Genomic DNA, 18,382 nt, shown 5'->3' on the forward strand with positions numbered 1-18,382 from the left:
TTATTGAACAGTATCCAGGTTGGAGAAGATTGTGAACAGAAAGATACACAGGGAGAGTTGCCAACCAGTTGCCCCAACAGGATTTCTGTGCTCAACAGACAGCAGGTCCATTTTTAGCACAAGCTCCATGCTAGGAACACCTTCACCTGTTGCATAACTGCCTGTCATAAAGAGATTTTCAAGGGTGCAGGAGGTCACCGCTACTTGTCATGGGGTGGGTCTCCTTTGTGGTCAGCACAGAAAGGGGGTGTAGGGCAGATCCTGCCCCTGTGGGAGAGTGGCCTGTGGAATGCAAAGGGAGACAGAGAGAGAATAATGAACAACAGCAAACAGCTGAAACACACGGTCCCTGGACTTGGATGCTCAGTTGTTTTGTGAGATGGAAGGAGAGCATGTTGCACCTGACCAGGCTAGATTTGGAATCACAGGACTATTAAAGTGGTAGGTGAGTGCTTTCAATGTATGGTGTGGATATGGCCATGGTCTACCAGTGACAGGTTTATATTCTGGTGGTAGCATGATGTGGTTATGAGTGGAGCTACCTCCTAATGTTCTCCTGGTTTTGCTGGACTGCAGCTTCCATCACCCCCAATCATTGGTCATTTTGGCTGGGGTTGATGGGGATTGTAGTCCAAAGATACCAAGGGCACCATGTTGTTGAAGGCTGAGTTACACTCCATGGCTATCATGGATACAATCCCCCCCCCCCAAAAAAAAAAGTCAATAGGAGGGATTTTTTTTTTTTTTTTGCACCAGGCCTAGGGCTGGTGCAAGATTAAGGCATCAACAGGGGCATTTGTGTGGATTAAAAGGGTGAGATGTGGTGCCAGTTATGCCCCTTCTTTGTGCTGTCTCCATCCTGCCCGTGACTTTGCTCTGTTTCATTCATTCTAAATGGTTCAGGACCGCAATACCTCAAGGACCACATCTTTGCATATGAGCCAATCTGGACCCTGAGATCATCCTCTGAGGTCCTTCTTTGTGTGCCTCCTCCTTGAGAGATCCAGACGGCGGCCACCCAGAATGGGCCCATTTGTGGAGGCTCAGGGAGGTTTGGCTGGCGCCTTCATTACAGTGGTACCTCGGGTTAAGAACTTAATTTGTTCTGGAGGTCCGTTCTTAACCTGAAACTGTTCTTAACCTGAAGCACCACTTTAGCTAATGGGGCCTCCCGCTGCTGCCGCACCGCCAGAGCATAATTTCTGTTCTCATCCTGAAGCAAAGTTCTTAACCCGAGGTACTATTTCTGGGTTAGCAGAGGCTGTAACCTGAAGCATCTGCAACCTGAATGTCTGTAACCCGAGGTACCACTGTACACACCTTTAGGTGCCTGGCAAAAACATTCCTCTTTAACCAGGCCTTTAGCTGATTGGCATCTAATGCCCTTTTAAAATGTGTTGAGGGGGATTATTGGGTTGTTTTTGTTTTTGTTTTTATTATGTATTTTGTGTTTTATATTGTGATTTTATGTTGTGAACCGCCCTGAGACCTAAGGGTATAGGGCAGTATACTACTACTACTAATACTAATACTAATGATAATAATAATAATAATAATAATAATAATAATAATAATATACCGGTGTACCTTTGACAATGGAATGTTCCGATTTCTGTATTGTAAGATTCTGATACTATGCACTCTCACCTAGGGGTTAACCCCAATGAACACATTGTGACACACTTCCAAGTAAACATGCATAAGAATGTGCTGAACCCCTGCAATTCTATACACTTGAATTCAGTGCATGCCCATGTAAACACACATAGGACATTGAGCTCAATGGGGTTAACATCTGAGTAAACATGTGCAGGATTGTTCTGTTAATGTCTCTTCCATCGCTGATGTCACCGTCTCTATATAAGACATTGATCCTGAAGCTTCAAACACATTAGTTTCATAAGAAACCTGCACAACGGCCCACCTCACTGACAAATGCCACCTAGTTACATTGGGAGTGGGGGAGTAATCTGCTATAGCAACATGAAATTGATCAGCCACAATGTGATCATTACAATCACAGATTTTCAGAGGCTATATTGTGCCAGTCTTCAGAAAATTACTTCTACAAAAATAAGTAAAAATAATGCAAATACTAAATGATTGATTGATTGAATGAATGAATGAATGAATGAGTTCAGTATAGAATAAAGGAACTCCAGTTTAAGCCACTCAGAGTGACCATTCTTCAGGGTAGGTAACACACACACTCAACAATTAGAACTTTCCATGTCGGCAGAATTTTGACTGCCAACATACCATACCAAAAAAGCCTCCTGTCTATGTCTAGACAGTCATCCAATTATTATAGCAGCGCTTGTCACAACATAAGTCACATGGATTATGGGTTTCTTAATTCTTGCATGAGGAAAGTGAATGACAGCCTGCAATGAGGCTATTATGCTATTATGAACTAAGAGTCTCATCAACTCTTCCAACATTAGCAAATATAATAAATGCTCTTGGAGTTATATAGCCACTAGACATGGTTTAGGGATCTGGAGTTTGTTGAGTGACAGGTTCTGAGTTCAGAAATAACCTTCACCAGAATTTGTTGGCCCTTAACCAGGTATGATGACAATCAGCAGCTGAAGCGAGGGAAGAGGGAAATCCCTCTTTAAGATCAGAAGAGAGCTGTCAGGGTTGGTTTTACCGGCAGGAAGTGTGAGCAGCATTCTTCAGGTGGGAGATTTTGCATGCCATTACAGGGCAGGCAAGCCATCAAATCACTTTGCTTATTTCACTGGTTTTTTTACCAACCTTGGGCTGTGTGAAGAGCATTATCTGCTGCTCTAAGCACTAAAAAGTCACCAGTCATTTCTGGGAAGGGCAGGAAGAGGAAGCTGGTTATCCTGTGTTCCAGTTCCAGTCTCTGACCCCTGATTGGCTATGATATCCAAGTTACAGCCTTTACATTTATAATAATAATAATAATAATAATAATTTATTATTTATACCCCGCCCATCTGGCTGGGCCTCCCCAGCCACTCTGGGCGGCTTCCATAAAAAGCAAAAATACAATAAAATATCACACGTTAAAAACTTCCCTGAACAGGGCTGCCTTAAGATGTCTTCTGAATGTCAGGTAGTTGTTAATCGCTTTGACATCTGCTGGAAGGGCGTTCCACAGGGCGGGCGCCACTACCGAGAAGGCCCTCTGCCTGGTTCCCTGTAGCTTTACTTCTCGCAGTGAGGGAACCGCCAGAAGGCCCTCGGCGCTAGACCTCAGCGTCCGGGCAGAATGATGGGGGTGGAGACGCTCCTTCAGGTATACTGGACCGAGGCCGTTTAGGGCTTTAAAGGTCAGCACCAACACTTTGAATTGTGCTCGGAAACGTACTGGGAGCCAATGTAGGTCTTTCAAGACCGGTGTTATATGGTCTCGGCGGCTGCTCCCAGTCACCAGTCTAGCTGCCGCATTCTGGATTAGTTGTAGTTTCCAAGTCACCTTCAAAGGTAGCCCCACGTAGAGTGCATTGCAGTAGTCCAAGCGGGAGATAACCAGAGCATGCACCACTCTGGCGAGACAGTCCACAGGCAGATAGGGTCTCAGCCTACGTACCAGATGGAGCTGGTAAACAGCTGCCCTGGACACAGATTTGATCTGTGCCTCCATGGACAGCTGTGAGTCCAAAATGACTCCCAGGCTGCGCACCTGGTCCTTCAGGGGCACAGTTACCCCATTCAGGACCAGGGAATTCTCCACACCTGCCCGCCTCCTGTCCCCCAAAAACAGCACTTCTGTCTTGTCAGGATTCAACCTCAATCTGTTAGCCGCCATCCATCCTCCAACCGCCTCCAGACACTCACACAGGACCTCCACCGCCTTCACTGGTTCTGATTTAAAGGAGAGGTAGAGCTGGGTATCATCCGCATACTGATGAACACCCAGCCCAAACCTCCTGATGATCTCTCCCAGCGGCTGCATGTAAATGTTGAAAAGCATGGGGGAGAGGACAGAACCCTGAGGCACCCCACAAGTGAGAGCCCAGGGGTCTGAACACTCATCCCCCACCACCACTTTCTGAACACGGCCCAGGAGGAAGGAGCGGAACCACTGTATGACAGTGCCCCTAGCTCCCAGCCCCTCAAGACGGTCCAGAAGGATGTTATGGTCGATGGTATCAAACGCCGCTGAGAGATCCAGCAGAACTAGGAAACAGCTCTCACCTTTGTCCCTAGCCCGCCGAAGATCATCAACCAGTGCGACCAAGGCAGTTTCAGTCCCATGATGAGGCCTGAATCCCGACTGGAAGGGATCCAAATGGTCCGCTTCTTCCAGGCGTGCCTGGAGTTGTTCAGCCACCACTCGCTCAATCACCTTGCCCAAGAATGGAAGATTTGAAACTGGGCGATAGTTGGCCATCGTGGCCGCATCTAAAGATGGTTTTTTAAGAAGCGGTTTAATAACCGCCTCTTTCAGCGGGTCTGGGAAGGCTCCCTCACGGAGGGAAGCATTCACCACCCCACGAAGCCCATCGCCCAGTCCTTCCCGGCTAGCTTTTATAAGCCAGGATGGGCAAGGATCCAGGAGACAGGTGGTTGGCTTCACTCGTCCAAGCAGCCTGTCCACATCCTCGGAGGTAACAGATTGGAATTGATCCCACTCAACTTGACTAGACAGAACTCTAGCACTCTCCCGCCCCGGCCCTGCTCCCACGGTGGAGTCTACTTCTTCCCGAATCTGAGCGATTTACAGAAGAAATAGTTATTATTCTGTTTTTTGTTTTGTTTTGGAGAAGAAAAAGTCTAAAGATGACAGACCAGATTTCAAATGGTATAACTCCTCTCTTAGATTCACTGACTCTAGTTTACTTACATCCACTAAGAATTTGGTTGGATTCCCAGGTGCCAAGTTTCAATAATTGTTTCTATTCTTGCTTGACCTACTTCAATTAATAAATCAGAGCAGAGGCTCATGCTATAAAAAGTTCATTTCCTGGTCCAGCGCACATGACTTGGCTTTTGAGAGACAATGGGCTATTCTGGACTGTTGCTATTCTGAGGTGTGATACAATCACATATCGAAAAGTTCAGGCTCTGCAATTCAAGTTGATTTGGTGTTCTTGCACAACAAGCCCACTCCCCACCCACCCCTTCAAAAAAGTCGGGTTTTTTGTGATAAGCGAAGTAACAGGAAACTGCAGTGGAAAGTGTGGGATGAAAATTGCCTGATGTGATGCCTTATAATCTTCTGCCAAACCAGTCAGAATGAATGAATACTCAATACGCTGGTCAGCATTGAAGAGCCTTAATGCAATGACTGATGGAGCCTGGTCCACTGTCACCCAGTGAGCTTCATGGATGAGCAGGGATTTGAAACCTGGTCTCCCAAATCATAGTCTAACACTCTAACCAATACACCACACTGACTCTCAGTATATTCCAGCACTTATATAGGCAGGGTGTCAGTGGCACAGTACAAGAGCATATTTATGACTTATTACATATTCCTACAGACCATCAGTAGTGCAACTTCACAGCGACACAAGACCTGGTGCAAGAAATTTCCCTCCCTTTGACTTTGCAGCTTGGAAATGGACTTCAATGTGATGACAGACTGGCATTTACCTGCCTCACCCGTGATGTGACATACAATATTGGGGGTGGGGCAGGTGGGTGTGATTTGGGGATAAAGGGCCTTGGGAGCCAAATTAGGACCCCTAGAGGCAGCAATGGCCAGGATGCTTCCAGATAGTCCTCTGTAGGGTTGTTAACCTACTTGCTCTAGACAGGATTCTGAGTCCTTGGAATCTCCATGGCAGACAGTTATGCAAGGAGTGAATGCATTCCTAGCATGAAGCTAGTGCCATATAGGGACACTTGTACCTGCTACCCTACTATATATCAAGCCACTGCCCAACACAGATGCTTATCTATAAATGGGTTTTCGTATTATCATGATCACCTGGATAGCTCAGATGAATAGAGCATGGTGCTGATAATGCCAAGGTTGCAGGTTCGGTCCCCATATGGGACAGCTGCATATTCCTACATTGCAGGGGGCTGGACTAGGTCAGGGGTAGACAACCTTTTTATACCTACCACCCACTAATGCATCTTTTTGGATGGTAAAATTTCCTTACTGCCCACCAGTGCTCGATGGAAGGATTGAGCTTGTGCCATAGAACCCTCTAGTGCCCACCTAGAATCCTGAAACACCCACTAGTGGGCAGTAGGGTTCAGGTTGACAACCCCTGGACTAGATGATGCTCAGGGTCCCTTCCACAATTTTATTATTCTATGTGTTTATCAGTAAAGGGTCTTCCCTATCATCATGCATTGAATGATTGCTTCCGTGTTTGGGGGGTATGTGGACAGCGTCGCCAGCACAATTCCTGATTGGTAGGGTATGGCAGCATTTCCAGGGATGCAGAGGGTGTTGTTTTCCAGTTTTTCTTTATTACATACCACCCTTCATCCAAAGATTAAAGGGTCATTCACAGCATAAAAACACAAAACGTTCCGGTTGGGTGCCTTCCCCCTCCCATGCATAGGATATGGTGGTAATTCTGTCAATGTATCTCCTGGTCCTGACATAATACATATATAGAATTGTTCTGTTAGTGAATTGTCTTGTACCCTTCGTTATTTTACATTTTTCAGTTGTCATGTTATTCACAATCAGCATGGCCTGTTGGTCTGAATAAACTGCGTCAATTCCTCTACAGAATGATTCTCCAAAATTTATCATTTCCATTGTGTGTGTTTTTCATAAATAACCATGAAACGTTGTCAAAGGCCTTCTCTGCATCTATAAACACCAGCGCCGCTTGTTTTTCATTCCTGACCTCCAGATATTCTATAATGTCAATTATATTCCTTATATTGCCTTTCATTAGACAGCCTGGTAAAATGAATTAATATGGTGTGTCAGCATTGCATAACATGTGGGGACAAGGATAAGAGGAATTGGTACTGATTTCAACCTTGTTATAGAGTATATAGCAGGCCTTTTCAGGGGTGTTTCAAATATAAGCGATTTCACTTAAATGCACAGTGCCTTGGAACATAACCCCTGCGTAAATTGGGAGTTGCCTCTACACTACATGCTTTATGCCTGAATAGGGCAGACGCATATTGTTGCCATCGCATCCAGTCTGGCCTTGGTAATGTGATGCTACAATTTTTGTACAGGCCTCCTAAGTAGGGCACTAAACAGAGAAACAAAGAAAAAACAGAATATGGAATAAATATTTTATTACATTAATCATAATAAGCTGTGCTGTATTCCTAACCAAAGAATATTCTTAAATCAACTTTGGAATGCAGTTGTAATTTCAGGCTTAGCAGCACGAAGCCACAAGACTGTAATTAATATAGTAAATCACACTCTGGAGTTTTCTGTAGAACCTGACAGTACTCAGGTGATATATTGCTTATAAGACAGTCCACACAGTTCTTAGGCCCTAAGCAGGATTTCTTATATTATTATATTGCCAAAGGTAGTGAATCACAGATGCTCTGTTCTGATTTATGTGTTATATCCACTGGAGATGTAAAGATATAACATGTGAGCTATTGCTGTCAGCTTCTAATAGTGCAGAGAGAACCCATACAAACTGCCCAGAGAATCTCATTTTCATGGTGTTCTCACCTTGGAATGAGCATAGCTACAAAAAGACTGATTTTACATGAATGTTCCCGTTTTCTTTTCAAATTTTGCATCAGATCAAGTTTCTGACTTTAAAAAAATAATGTGCCTCCCGTTCCCCCAGCTTGCATTCTTTCTGATTAGGCACAATATGAAAACTTAGAAACCTCCCCAGTGAATGCTGTTGGCAATTTGGGGCGGGGAAAGGGGGTAAAGCCTTGCCAGGAATAAAGGATATCCAAAATCAGGAGCCATTGCCATCAAGATCAGGCAGATACTTGTTCGTATCAGCAATTTCTGAATTTCCAGGGGACCTATTATTTATTTTATTTAAAATATTTATAGCATGTCTCTCCCTATAACAGCTCTAGACAGTTCACAACAAAAACACAACAAATAAAGATCTGGAAGCAGAGCAGTGGGCTACTTTTTCATTGGTCAGCTGAATACCAAAGCTGCACTTTTTCTGGAGTAGATTCTAATCTTTAGTGGGTTTATGAACTAGGGTTCATAGCTTAGTGGTAGATCTTGTGGTTTGTATGCAGAAGGTCTGAGGTAAACTGAAGCACACCCAAGTATGGCTTCAAAGGACTCCTGCCTGAAAGTTGAGAAAGCTGCTGTTTCATCATTGTTGATGATATTGAGCTTAGCTCAGGGTTTCCCAACCTTGGGTCTCCAGCTGTTTTCATACTACAATTCCTATCATCCCTGACCACTGGTCCTGCTAACTAAGGATGATGGGAGTTGTAGTCCAAAAACAGCTGAAGACCCAAGTTTGGGAAACCCTGAGTTAGATGGAACAATGGTCTGACACAGCATAATGCAGCTTCATACTTTTATATATTTCTTAATTATCTATGCAACCAGGAGTATATTTATTTACAATGTTTACCCTCACTTTTGGGACTTGTTCACATTTGAGCTGGATCTCACTTGGAATCCATGTTTTCTCCATTCAAATTTGACTTCATCAGTCCACACACATGTTGACTGTGGAAATATATATGTCTGTGAACATCCAAAACATGTAAATTGGTGGCAGTCTGAGTTTCATAAATTGTGCTAGTGAACATTGGCCATAACCATTACCCTCCTTATCTAATTAACTCTGGACTTGGCTCAGCTTTTCTTCTTCATACATAAAAAGGTAAAGGTAAAGGTACCCCTGCCCGTACAGGCCAGTCTTGACAGACTCTGGGGTTGTGCGCCCATCTCACTTAAGAGGCCAGGGGCCAGCGCTGTCCGGAGACACTTCCGGGTCACGTGGCCAGCGTGACATCGCTGCTCTGGCGAGCCAGAGCCGCACACGGAAACGCCGTTTACCTTCCCGCTGGTAAGCGGTCCCTATTTATCTACTTGCACCCGGAGGTGCTTTCGAACTGCTAGGTTGGCAGGCGCTGGGACCGAGCAGCGGGAGCGCACCCCGCCGCAGGGATTCGAACCGCCGACCTTTCGATCGGCAAGTCCTAGGCGCTGAGGCTTTAACCCACAGCGCCACCTGCGTCCCTTACAGCGCCACCTGCGTCCCTTGTATGTATGCGTCTCTTCATACATACTTGCTATTAAAGGGCAGTGTTTGTGCATATCCCCAACGTAATTGTGCAATGGATATTTTTCAGCTCGTCTCCCCACTCCCTTCCTCCCATAATTCTTTCTGGACTCTTAATAGCACAAACTGAATAATTAAATTCTGGAGAGGAGGGGGGAATCACCTCAGATGTTTTTAATTCATCATTTTGAAAGGGAGACATTTACGATTGCCTTATGTTATACATAATCTGTTTTGCTGTGTGGTTTTCAGATGCCTCCTTGCTTTCCTGTAATAAATATTCACACTTTTGTTTAAGCCTAAAACTGACAGTAGGCTTGTTGCATGATTTAGTTGGGGCTTCATTGTTTGACAGCTATCATAAGCCAGAAGACAAAATGCAGCAGAATGAATATATATGTGTGTGTGTGTGCGTGTGTGTTTATGTATATCTGTGAATGGAAGCCAAAACAAACAGCATATGCATGCACAGCTGAAGTGAGAATGCAAAGACCGACCTTTCTGACTCTTAATTTGTTTTCCCAGAGTTGCAATTAAATCAAGTGAGCTTCACAGGACAAACCCCAAACAATACAGGAGGCCGGGGAGCAGCGTGTCTATTTGAATTTCTATGGAGCCAGACTACAGAGCAAGAGGAAAGAAAACAGAAACTTGGCACATAAACATATCTGCTCTAGCAACACCATGTTGTACTGGGTGGGGAAGACAAATGCTCTGATTGTTGGGTATGGGAGCAAACAGTTGCCAGGGTGCCATAAGGAAATCCCAGCACACAGAGCCATACATTTTTCTGTCAGTACTTACTGGCAGTAATATAAATAGATGGACACCATGATAGGGACAGCATGATAGGGCAGGGTGGGGTGGGGGATAAAGCAAAGATCACCAGTGCAAGGAAGGAGTGTAAAGCATATGATTTATAATTCCTTTTCTGCAAATGAATCTGCCAGCACTATCAGCTTTGCAAAAACAAAAACAAAAATCTGAAAGTTCATTGCAGAGGAAACAGTATGCAACAAATGAAATCTGAATTCTTCCCATCTGCCCTGTGAAAGGGATGTCACATATTTTAAATTTTAAGCATTGCCTATTTTAAGCATTCTGACTTATCACAAATCCACAGAATACAATCAGCACTCTCCCAGCTAGTTTTCCTGCCTTCACTCTGCCCAATGAACAAGTAAGTACTTCAGGGTTTGCAAATATCCTTTGATTTTGATTTTTTTTAAGGTGTAGAACTGAGCAGGGCTGGATTTAGGTTTGATGAGGCCCTAAGCTACTGAAGGTAATGGGGCTCTTTATATGTCCAGCTGTCCTTTGTCAACAACAAATGGCCGCTGTTTTTTGTGTTGAATATATGGTATACGGTAATTTATGGACCTAATAGATATCTAAAGCCGTTTGCACATAACAAAATATGTATTTCATCAAAGTAATTGTTGAACTTATCTTATATTTTGGAAATGTACATCCAGGGTTTAAAAAAAATTGGGGGGGCCAAGAGAGTGGGGCCCTAAGCTATAGCTTGTTTGGCTTATACCAGAGATGGCCAGACTTGGCCCTCCAGCTGTTTTGGGACTATGACTCCCATCATCCCTAGCTAACAGGACCAGTGGTCAGGGATGATGGGAATTGTAGTCCCAAAACAGCTGGAGGGTCAAGTTTGGCCATCACTGGCTTATACATAAATCCGGCACTGGAACTGAGGCAGAAAGATGGCCAGCTATCCTACATTACAGAGGAGAACCTTCTATTGAAAGGTCATCAGAGTACAGTTCTGTACAGGGAGCCCTGTATTTGAAGGCCCAGGTTCAGTTTAATAACAAAGAACCATAGGAAGGATGACCAGCAGGAGCTGGGAGTTGCCCCCTAACAGACAGCACAAAAGGCTGAAAGGCACACAGGTCTTCCCCAGAAGAGAGAGGAAATGTATTGTGCTTTCCCTTTATATTATAGCAATTACTTCTAAATATGCACCTATGCTTATAAATTAGCACATGCAAATTGGTGTTCTCTTTTGTCTTTATTTTTTTTTAAGTGTTGCATTTCCTCTTTTTGGGCAGTGTGCAGGTAGCCACAGGTCTGACCTCATATATACCCACTGGTTTTGTAGCTAACCCTGTCCCAATGGCACACAGTACATTACATTAAAGCCACAAGTTTGGACATTTCTTCAACTGAAAATGGTGTGCCAGGAGATCGTGTTATATTTAGCTCAGCGGCAGAGCTAGGCTCCATTTTTTATGCTGAATGGCCAGTGGCCTCTGAACTCCTCTTTATTTCAAGCAGGAAAGAGAGAGAGGGCATCTGATTAATCCACAACAGTAGTTTAATTGTTCATTTGACCACTTCCATCTGGATGTGACCCTAGAGGCTATCTGCAGAAATCGCCTTAGCCAAGAGCTATAAATTCTGTCATGTAAAATCAGAGCTCAATTTGCCGTAGTGGTTGAGAGCTCTGAATCTTAAGTTAAGGTTCTGTAACTTTCTCTGCAACGCATGTATGCATGTATGTTTTGATAATTCGTTTGTTAAGATTTATGCTAGAAAAAGCCTAGCCCAGTCCTGGGGGCTTAGGATAGATGATATATGGTACTTCTATTAATCATGCAAGCAAGCAAGCAAATTTTCACATCACTTGTGATCAGCAACTGGCATCAAAGACGCAACTGGCCCTCATGCAATGGAAGACAAAACTTGTGCACCTTTAGTGGTTATACAGAAGAGGAAATTTCAACAGATGCAGCCTCTGTTGCCCCAGCACATTCCAAATCACTATCTAGTGGTGCACTCAGATAAGGACAGGGCTTGTTCTGTACCTGAGGAATGAATAGCAGTAGGGCTGGTTTACCACATTTTGAAGTAACTAATACACATTCGCATCTAAAGACAGGGGTCCTCATAAGACCATTCGGTCCGGTTGAGACAGGGCTACAAGATCATTCCACCCAGAATCAAAAACTACCCTAACTGTACCACTGATCACATATGTTTGAACCTCTTTAAGTATCTATTTCTCCAGCCAACATGCTAGTTCTGCACACTGCATGCATATTATTATAAAATATTAATTGGGTCCATGTACAAGGCAGAAACCACTCTCCTTTTTTATAAAAAAGAAGGATGTCACTGTTAAGCAGTGCTATATTGTTAAGTTAGTATATTGTTAAGTCACTGTTAAGTCAAGTGTATTGAAAATATCCCGCAATTGTATTAATATTGTTGAATTTAAGTTTGAATGATGTTAATGATGAAAAATTGAAAATAAAATTTGAAAAAAGAAAAAAGAAAATATAGTTATTATGAGGCATTAAAAAGTAGGAAATGTTCACAAGCAATGTTCTTTGCAATCTTGTCTTTTTCATAATTTAATTTTAAATACATCAAAAGGAAGCTTGGGGGAGCCCTATCTGAATCTTGCCCCTGCTCTCAAACCACATCTAAAATCTGCAAGGTAAGTTGTCTATGGTTTACATACGCATAGCGCTAAAGGACTGGAATATGAAGGATTCCCTTTGGTAAGTCTTTTGAGTAGAGAGGATTGCAAAGGACAAAATTTAAACCTGTGTTTAAGTTTAATATACTTTTTGCTACATAGATAACCAAGGTTATAAAACTGGTGAACAAGTTTTTATTTTCAGCATTAAAAGGTTTATAATGGACTTTGGCTAGCCAGACTTCTATTTAGGACGAATAAACTTTTTTTACCATTAAAGGATTGCAAGGTCCATATAAAAGCACTCAACAGTTACAATGAATCACTATTTATTCAATAAAATCTAAGTCTTAGCAACATTCAGATACAAATACTCTAAAGAAATGTTCCCTTTTGTCAGCAAATAAAGCACCTACTGTTTTAAACATCTCACATTTTGCTGCCAATTGTCTTTGCACAACAAGGGAACTATATACAAGATGCAGTATTAAAAATACTATTGGTTCAAAGGCAATAAAACTTTTAGAAGGTTCTGACGTCAAGTTGCAACATTAAAAAAATAAAGAAAAGCAAAGCACATTTCAAACTTCACTTCATGACATTCCAAAACATAGAGAATGTTAGACTGAAACCAATTGTGAAATAGTTCATTAAAAAGGATTTCCAACAAGAAGCGAAGAAGAAAACCTATTGACCAGGCAAGAGCAGAAATCTAGACTCCTAGCATATGTATCAGATTGCTTGGCCTAATACAAATAACTTATAGAGCTTTCCAATCACATCTCTGTTCCCTTCCATGCCTGAAGAGGGCTTTGGGACCAGAGCATATATACAGTCTGGATAACTCACTAGGCTAGACCCCAAGCTTAAGCCATTGAAGTCCTAGATCTACTGATCGACAAAACCTACAGAATTTTGGATTAACATTCAAATTGTAACTTCATTAGTTTTAACATGACAGGGGTTGATTTTGTTTTTGCTTTTTTTATAATAATTTTTATTAATTTTCCAATTTTAAAACAAAGCAACAACAACAACATAAAAGCATCAACCAATACAAACAAACACACAAATATAGATTCTTAACCTCCTTTTCATAAGCCTCCTTTCTCGGACTTCCCCATACCTCACCCTTTTTGCATCCTTATTTTACAGTTTTTCAGCAACCCTTTTAGCCAATTAAATTTAAATTTATTAAATTTCTCAATTTCACCTTAAGTCATCAAACATTTTCAGCTGTAATTCTGCATCTTCCTTCCCCTTGACATTTTAACACTGATCAATATTGTAACAGTTCTTAAGGTAAGCTTTAAACTTCTTCCAGTCTTCCTCCACCGTCTCTTTCTCTTGGTCACGGATTCTGCCAGTCATTTCTGCCAACAGGGGTTGATTTTGTTTAATGGGTTAATACTATAGTAGCCTTTTTTTTTTTTTTTGGAGTGGGGGACAATAGCAATTGATGCCAGTTACAGCAACCCTTAAGTGCTGCTGGGTTGCACTTAGTTTATACACTGGTATCGCTCAACCCATAGCTTTTGATCTTCAAAAGTCAAAGTATGAGAATGAGAGCCTCTTCCTGTACTATATAGTCCTCTTGTTCCTCAGAAGAGCTTAGCTGGGGTCCTGCTTGGATTATGCCTGAAGTCTGACAAGAGGCTATCACTAGCCTTCTCTGTAGGAGCTGTAGAACTCTTTCATCGCGGAGTTCCCTACCAAGTCTGGTTGACTCCCATTTGCCCTCCATGAAATGCAAGGCAGTCTTTTCTGTTCAGGAACAGAACACCATCACGTTGCAATTTCTGCCCATCACTGCCAGAGGTTGCCCAGGAACTAGCCCTGATAAAAATCCCTCCCTCTCAGAAGGCTCACCTTCTAAGAACCAGGCATGTGTCCCCCTCCACATAAGAGACAATTTATGATGCAGCGGCTTGGCCCAGCCATTCTGCAGAAACAAGCCCCACTGAAACACTGGGTCTTACTTCCATTTAACTGTATTTGACTGCCATGACGCATTGAAGTCTGTGCCATGGCACAGTAAACAAACCCCTTTAGTGATCTCTTTGTGAACTAACTTTGCAGGAACCATCATACTTATTCTTTACCAATATGTTAACACATTTTCTTCTTTTTTTAATGTGACCTATAATCAGTGTTCCCCCCCCCCCCGGGGGGAGGAGTGCTAGCGCTCACCAACAAGCAAGGGGAGGAACCAGCAAACAGGGGAGGGGTGTGGCCTGACACCAAGGCTGGGAGGTAAAGGCGGGTTAGCTGATTGGTGCTACCTTGCCCACCCACTCACCTACTGGGGTGCTGCTGCCCAGGTGAAGAGGCTTTCCCAACCTGGCTTTGTGAAGGAGGTGGCAGGGCTCTGGGGTCCTGTCAGAGCATAGCACCTCCTTCCTTAAGCTGGGCAAATGCTTCCCAGGCTTCGGGAAGGAGGTGCAATTCGGGAAGGAGGTGCAATTGATCACCAGGGCTAGCTGGCTAAATTAGTCCTATTTGGGCCAGCAAGGAGACCAGGGGAGAATTAGCTGTGGGATCCCAGAGTGGGTAATCTTCATAGAAAGGGGAGGGGGAGGGAAGGAAGGAAGGGGAATACGGTCCAAGAGCCCTCCCCCCTCCTCCCCTCCCCAAAGGTGGTGGTACTGCATACTGATGCATACTGCCAGAGAAAAAGCACAGCCTGTAATATGACCCATACTTGCACTAAAACTTTTACCTTCAAATAATAATAATAATAATAATAATAATAAATTTTTATTTATACCCCGCCCTTCCCTGTTCAGAAAACCAGGCTCAAGGTGGCTAACAGCAAATTTAAAACACTTAATTGATGCAACAACAAAAAATAGCATAAAATACAGTATAAAACATGAATAACAATAAATTCAGAATTCAAACATCAATTTAGGGGGGAAATCCATCCAATAAACATTGATCACCAGGGCTAGCTGGCTAAATTAGTCCTATTTGGGCCAGCGAGGAGACCAGGGGAGAATTAGCTGTGGGATCCCAGAGTGGGTAATCTTCATAAAAAGGGGACGGTGAGGGAAGGAAGGAGAATAAAAGATCAGGCTAAGTTCAAATGGAAAGCCAGGTGGAATAGATCTGTCTTACAGGCCCTCTGGAAAGAAGTTAAATCCTGCAGGGCCCTGGTCTCATGGGACAGAGCATTCCACCAGGTCAGAGCCATCACTGAGAGGGCCCCATTTTAAAATACCCCCCCCCAAAAAAAAACCCCAATACATCATGAGAAGCATTCCAAGTATTGATACCTGGTATTGTCTGTGCCATTGGCTCTGTGGTGATGGCAGGAGCTGTGCTTGGGTGCTGCTGACTGGAGCTAACTTCTGGCTCTGTGCTAGCAGAAGGAGACAATGCTACATCGCTGGGAACCTGATTTGGCACAGGCTGGAGGGCATCTTCTGAGGCTGCTTGCTCCTCTTGCCCAGGGAGTTGCAAGGCTGATAAAGGAATGCTTAACGGCTTGCCAGCATTGGAAGTGCTGGCAGGCATCTGCAGGGCTGCCTGAGAGTTGGCAGCCAGGCTGCTACCAGGCCCTTTACTTGGAGAAGCCAGAGTTACTTTGGGAGGCTTCTGGGAGGAGGCAGAGATGTTCTGCAAATCATATTCAGCAATGAGTGAAGGTGGCGAATGAGGGGTGGATTTAGATGGCACAGGGTAGGAGGCTGCTGGGTGAGCTTTGGGTTTCGACATCTGTGTCAAGGACAACGCAGGGCCGTCGATGCCGCCAGTGATCTCTGCGTTAGCCACAATGTAATAATCCTCGGGAAGTTCTTGCTTGATTTTTTTGACGGACACATTGCTGCTGTTCTCGTCGACGACCTGAGAATGGGAGCCTGGATGGAACGAGGAGGCGGCGCCCGGGGCTGGCCTTTTGCGGGAATTGGTCTGAGATCTTTGAGGGCGAGGTTCAAAGTCGCTATCTTCATCTGTCACCGAAGACTCACAGACCATGTCAAAAAGAGTAGCTTCATCTTCATATTCCTCCACGGTTTCGTCTAACTCTGAGGGCTCACTGCAGTAAGAGAAATCACAGGAGTCTCTGGTTCTGTTGCAGTCCAACTTTGCTTTCCCTGGCCTCCCAGAGTAGCGTTCCACTGGGCTGGCTTGTGTGTCCGAGGGCATGCCCATGAGGCTGGGGCTGTCCGAGTTGAAGCTCCTGTTGTCCTGGAAACATACTCTTTCCTGCGAGCCTGCTCTACAGGTTGCCGTCAGGGGCCAGTGATAGGCATGGCCTGCACTGCAGCCCCACATAGCTGTCAGGTTGCCATGTGAGCCCTCTGAAAGAAGGTGCTTCAGATTTGGAATGAGGGTGCATATGGTCCCATGGCTGTGGGCCCAGCTAACCAGCTTGGAAAGGTTTTCGGAAGACGTGTGAAGGCAGTCCTCCATGGTGCAGGCTCAACAGCTCTGTTCCTAGAGGAGACACAAGAAAACTTTACACTGGAACCAAAGTTTGCAGTTGAATTTGACTTCACATTTTACATGTGTGTGTTATATATGTTTTCCTCGCACAAAAGAACCATGTAAAATAGTAAACGCAGTAATCAACAAGTTTTAAAAGGTATTTCTCAGCACAGCCATTTATTTCTGCAGAGGTTCATTTTTAGTTGGTTAAGCATTTGGATGTAGCAAAGATATTATGGAGCCAATCCATATGTTGTTGTCTTGCTCAAGGCTGCAGTCCTATGCAAATCCACTTGAAATCATTGTGGCTTGCTTCTGAGTAAGCATGTTTGGACTCAGGCTGAGATTCATGCTGTAATCAAATGGGCTTAACATGCATCTAACTATGGGCATGACCCTATCAAAGTGAAACAATTTTAGATCACAAATTAGGCAATATATTAGCTCCATGTTTGTTCCCTTAAGTGCAGAAACTGATAGGGATCAAAACTCTAGCATGAGGGGTGAGGACTTGAAACCTCTATCACTCCCTATAGCAGGGCTGCCATATGGCTGGGTTTCCCCAGACATATCCAAGATAGCGTCCAGGTGGAATTTCCGAAAATCACGCAAGTGTTTGGGGAAACCCGGACACATGGCAACCCACGTTCTTTTAAAATAGCCCAGAAACTTCAAATTTCTTTTGAAGTTCAACAACTTTTGTGTCTGGATTTTCACTTTTTGGAATCTGGCAAAATTTTCAATTCAGATTGAAGTGCTTGAAGTTTGCATGTTGGGTGGAGGGCAGAATCCCAATTTGCTTTAAGGATTAACCCCCTCTCATGCTATGCTCCATGTGGAACAAGGCAATCCCACAAGTAAAACTGGATACTGGTTATGGCAATGCATTCTATGGGGGGCTTCCCTTGCACAGTTTCCTTGATGGGTGTAAGGAGGTTGCAGTATGGGACATAGCTGACAGAAACCAATAACCCAGGGCCCTAACACTGCGGTCATCAAAGGGGCCAGTTTAGTGCCCGACACAGTGATGTCCTCAAGTAGCACTCCAGCCGTGGTAGTCACCATGAAGGCTTAAATGCTGCCTTTGACCTGGCACCCTCCTTTGGCCCTCCTGGATTCTCTATCTGTTCTCCTCAGAAATGGTGGGCAGGAACATCTGGTTACTCCCCATCCTGTTTGACTTTGTCACCTAGCCATGGAACAAAGAAAGCTTTGAGCTGTCTTCACCCTTGGCCTCCTACTTGCATCTGCCATAGGCACACATTGCAATCTCATGAGAGTTCCTTGGCTCCTCAAGAGGCTTGCTGGACTTCTTAAGGAAGAGTTGCATTTCTGCCACCAAGGAAATGGGGGCTCCCTGTCCCTCACTTGT

General features: G+C 44.0%; 1 protein-coding gene across 8 annotated transcripts in view; it reads right to left on the minus strand.

Annotated features, from left to right (window-relative positions):
* KIAA1958 overlaps positions 1-18,382 on the minus strand; it is a 73,097-nt gene that overhangs the window by 40,699 nt on the left and 14,016 nt on the right. For all 8 annotated transcript variants that reach the window (XM_079959362.1, XM_079959363.1, XM_079959364.1 and 5 more), the window contains exon 2: positions 15,855-17,019. In XM_079959362.1, coding sequence (XP_079815488.1) covers positions 15,855-16,995 — 1,141 coding nt within the window. In that variant the 5' untranslated portion in view covers positions 16,996-17,019. The remainder of the gene's footprint in view (positions 1-15,854; positions 17,020-18,382) is intronic.

The sequence above is a fragment of the Podarcis cretensis genome (assembly GCF_951804945.1).
Source record: "Podarcis cretensis genome assembly, chromosome: 17".
Taxonomy (NCBI): Eukaryota; Metazoa; Chordata; class Lepidosauria; order Squamata; family Lacertidae; genus Podarcis; species Podarcis cretensis.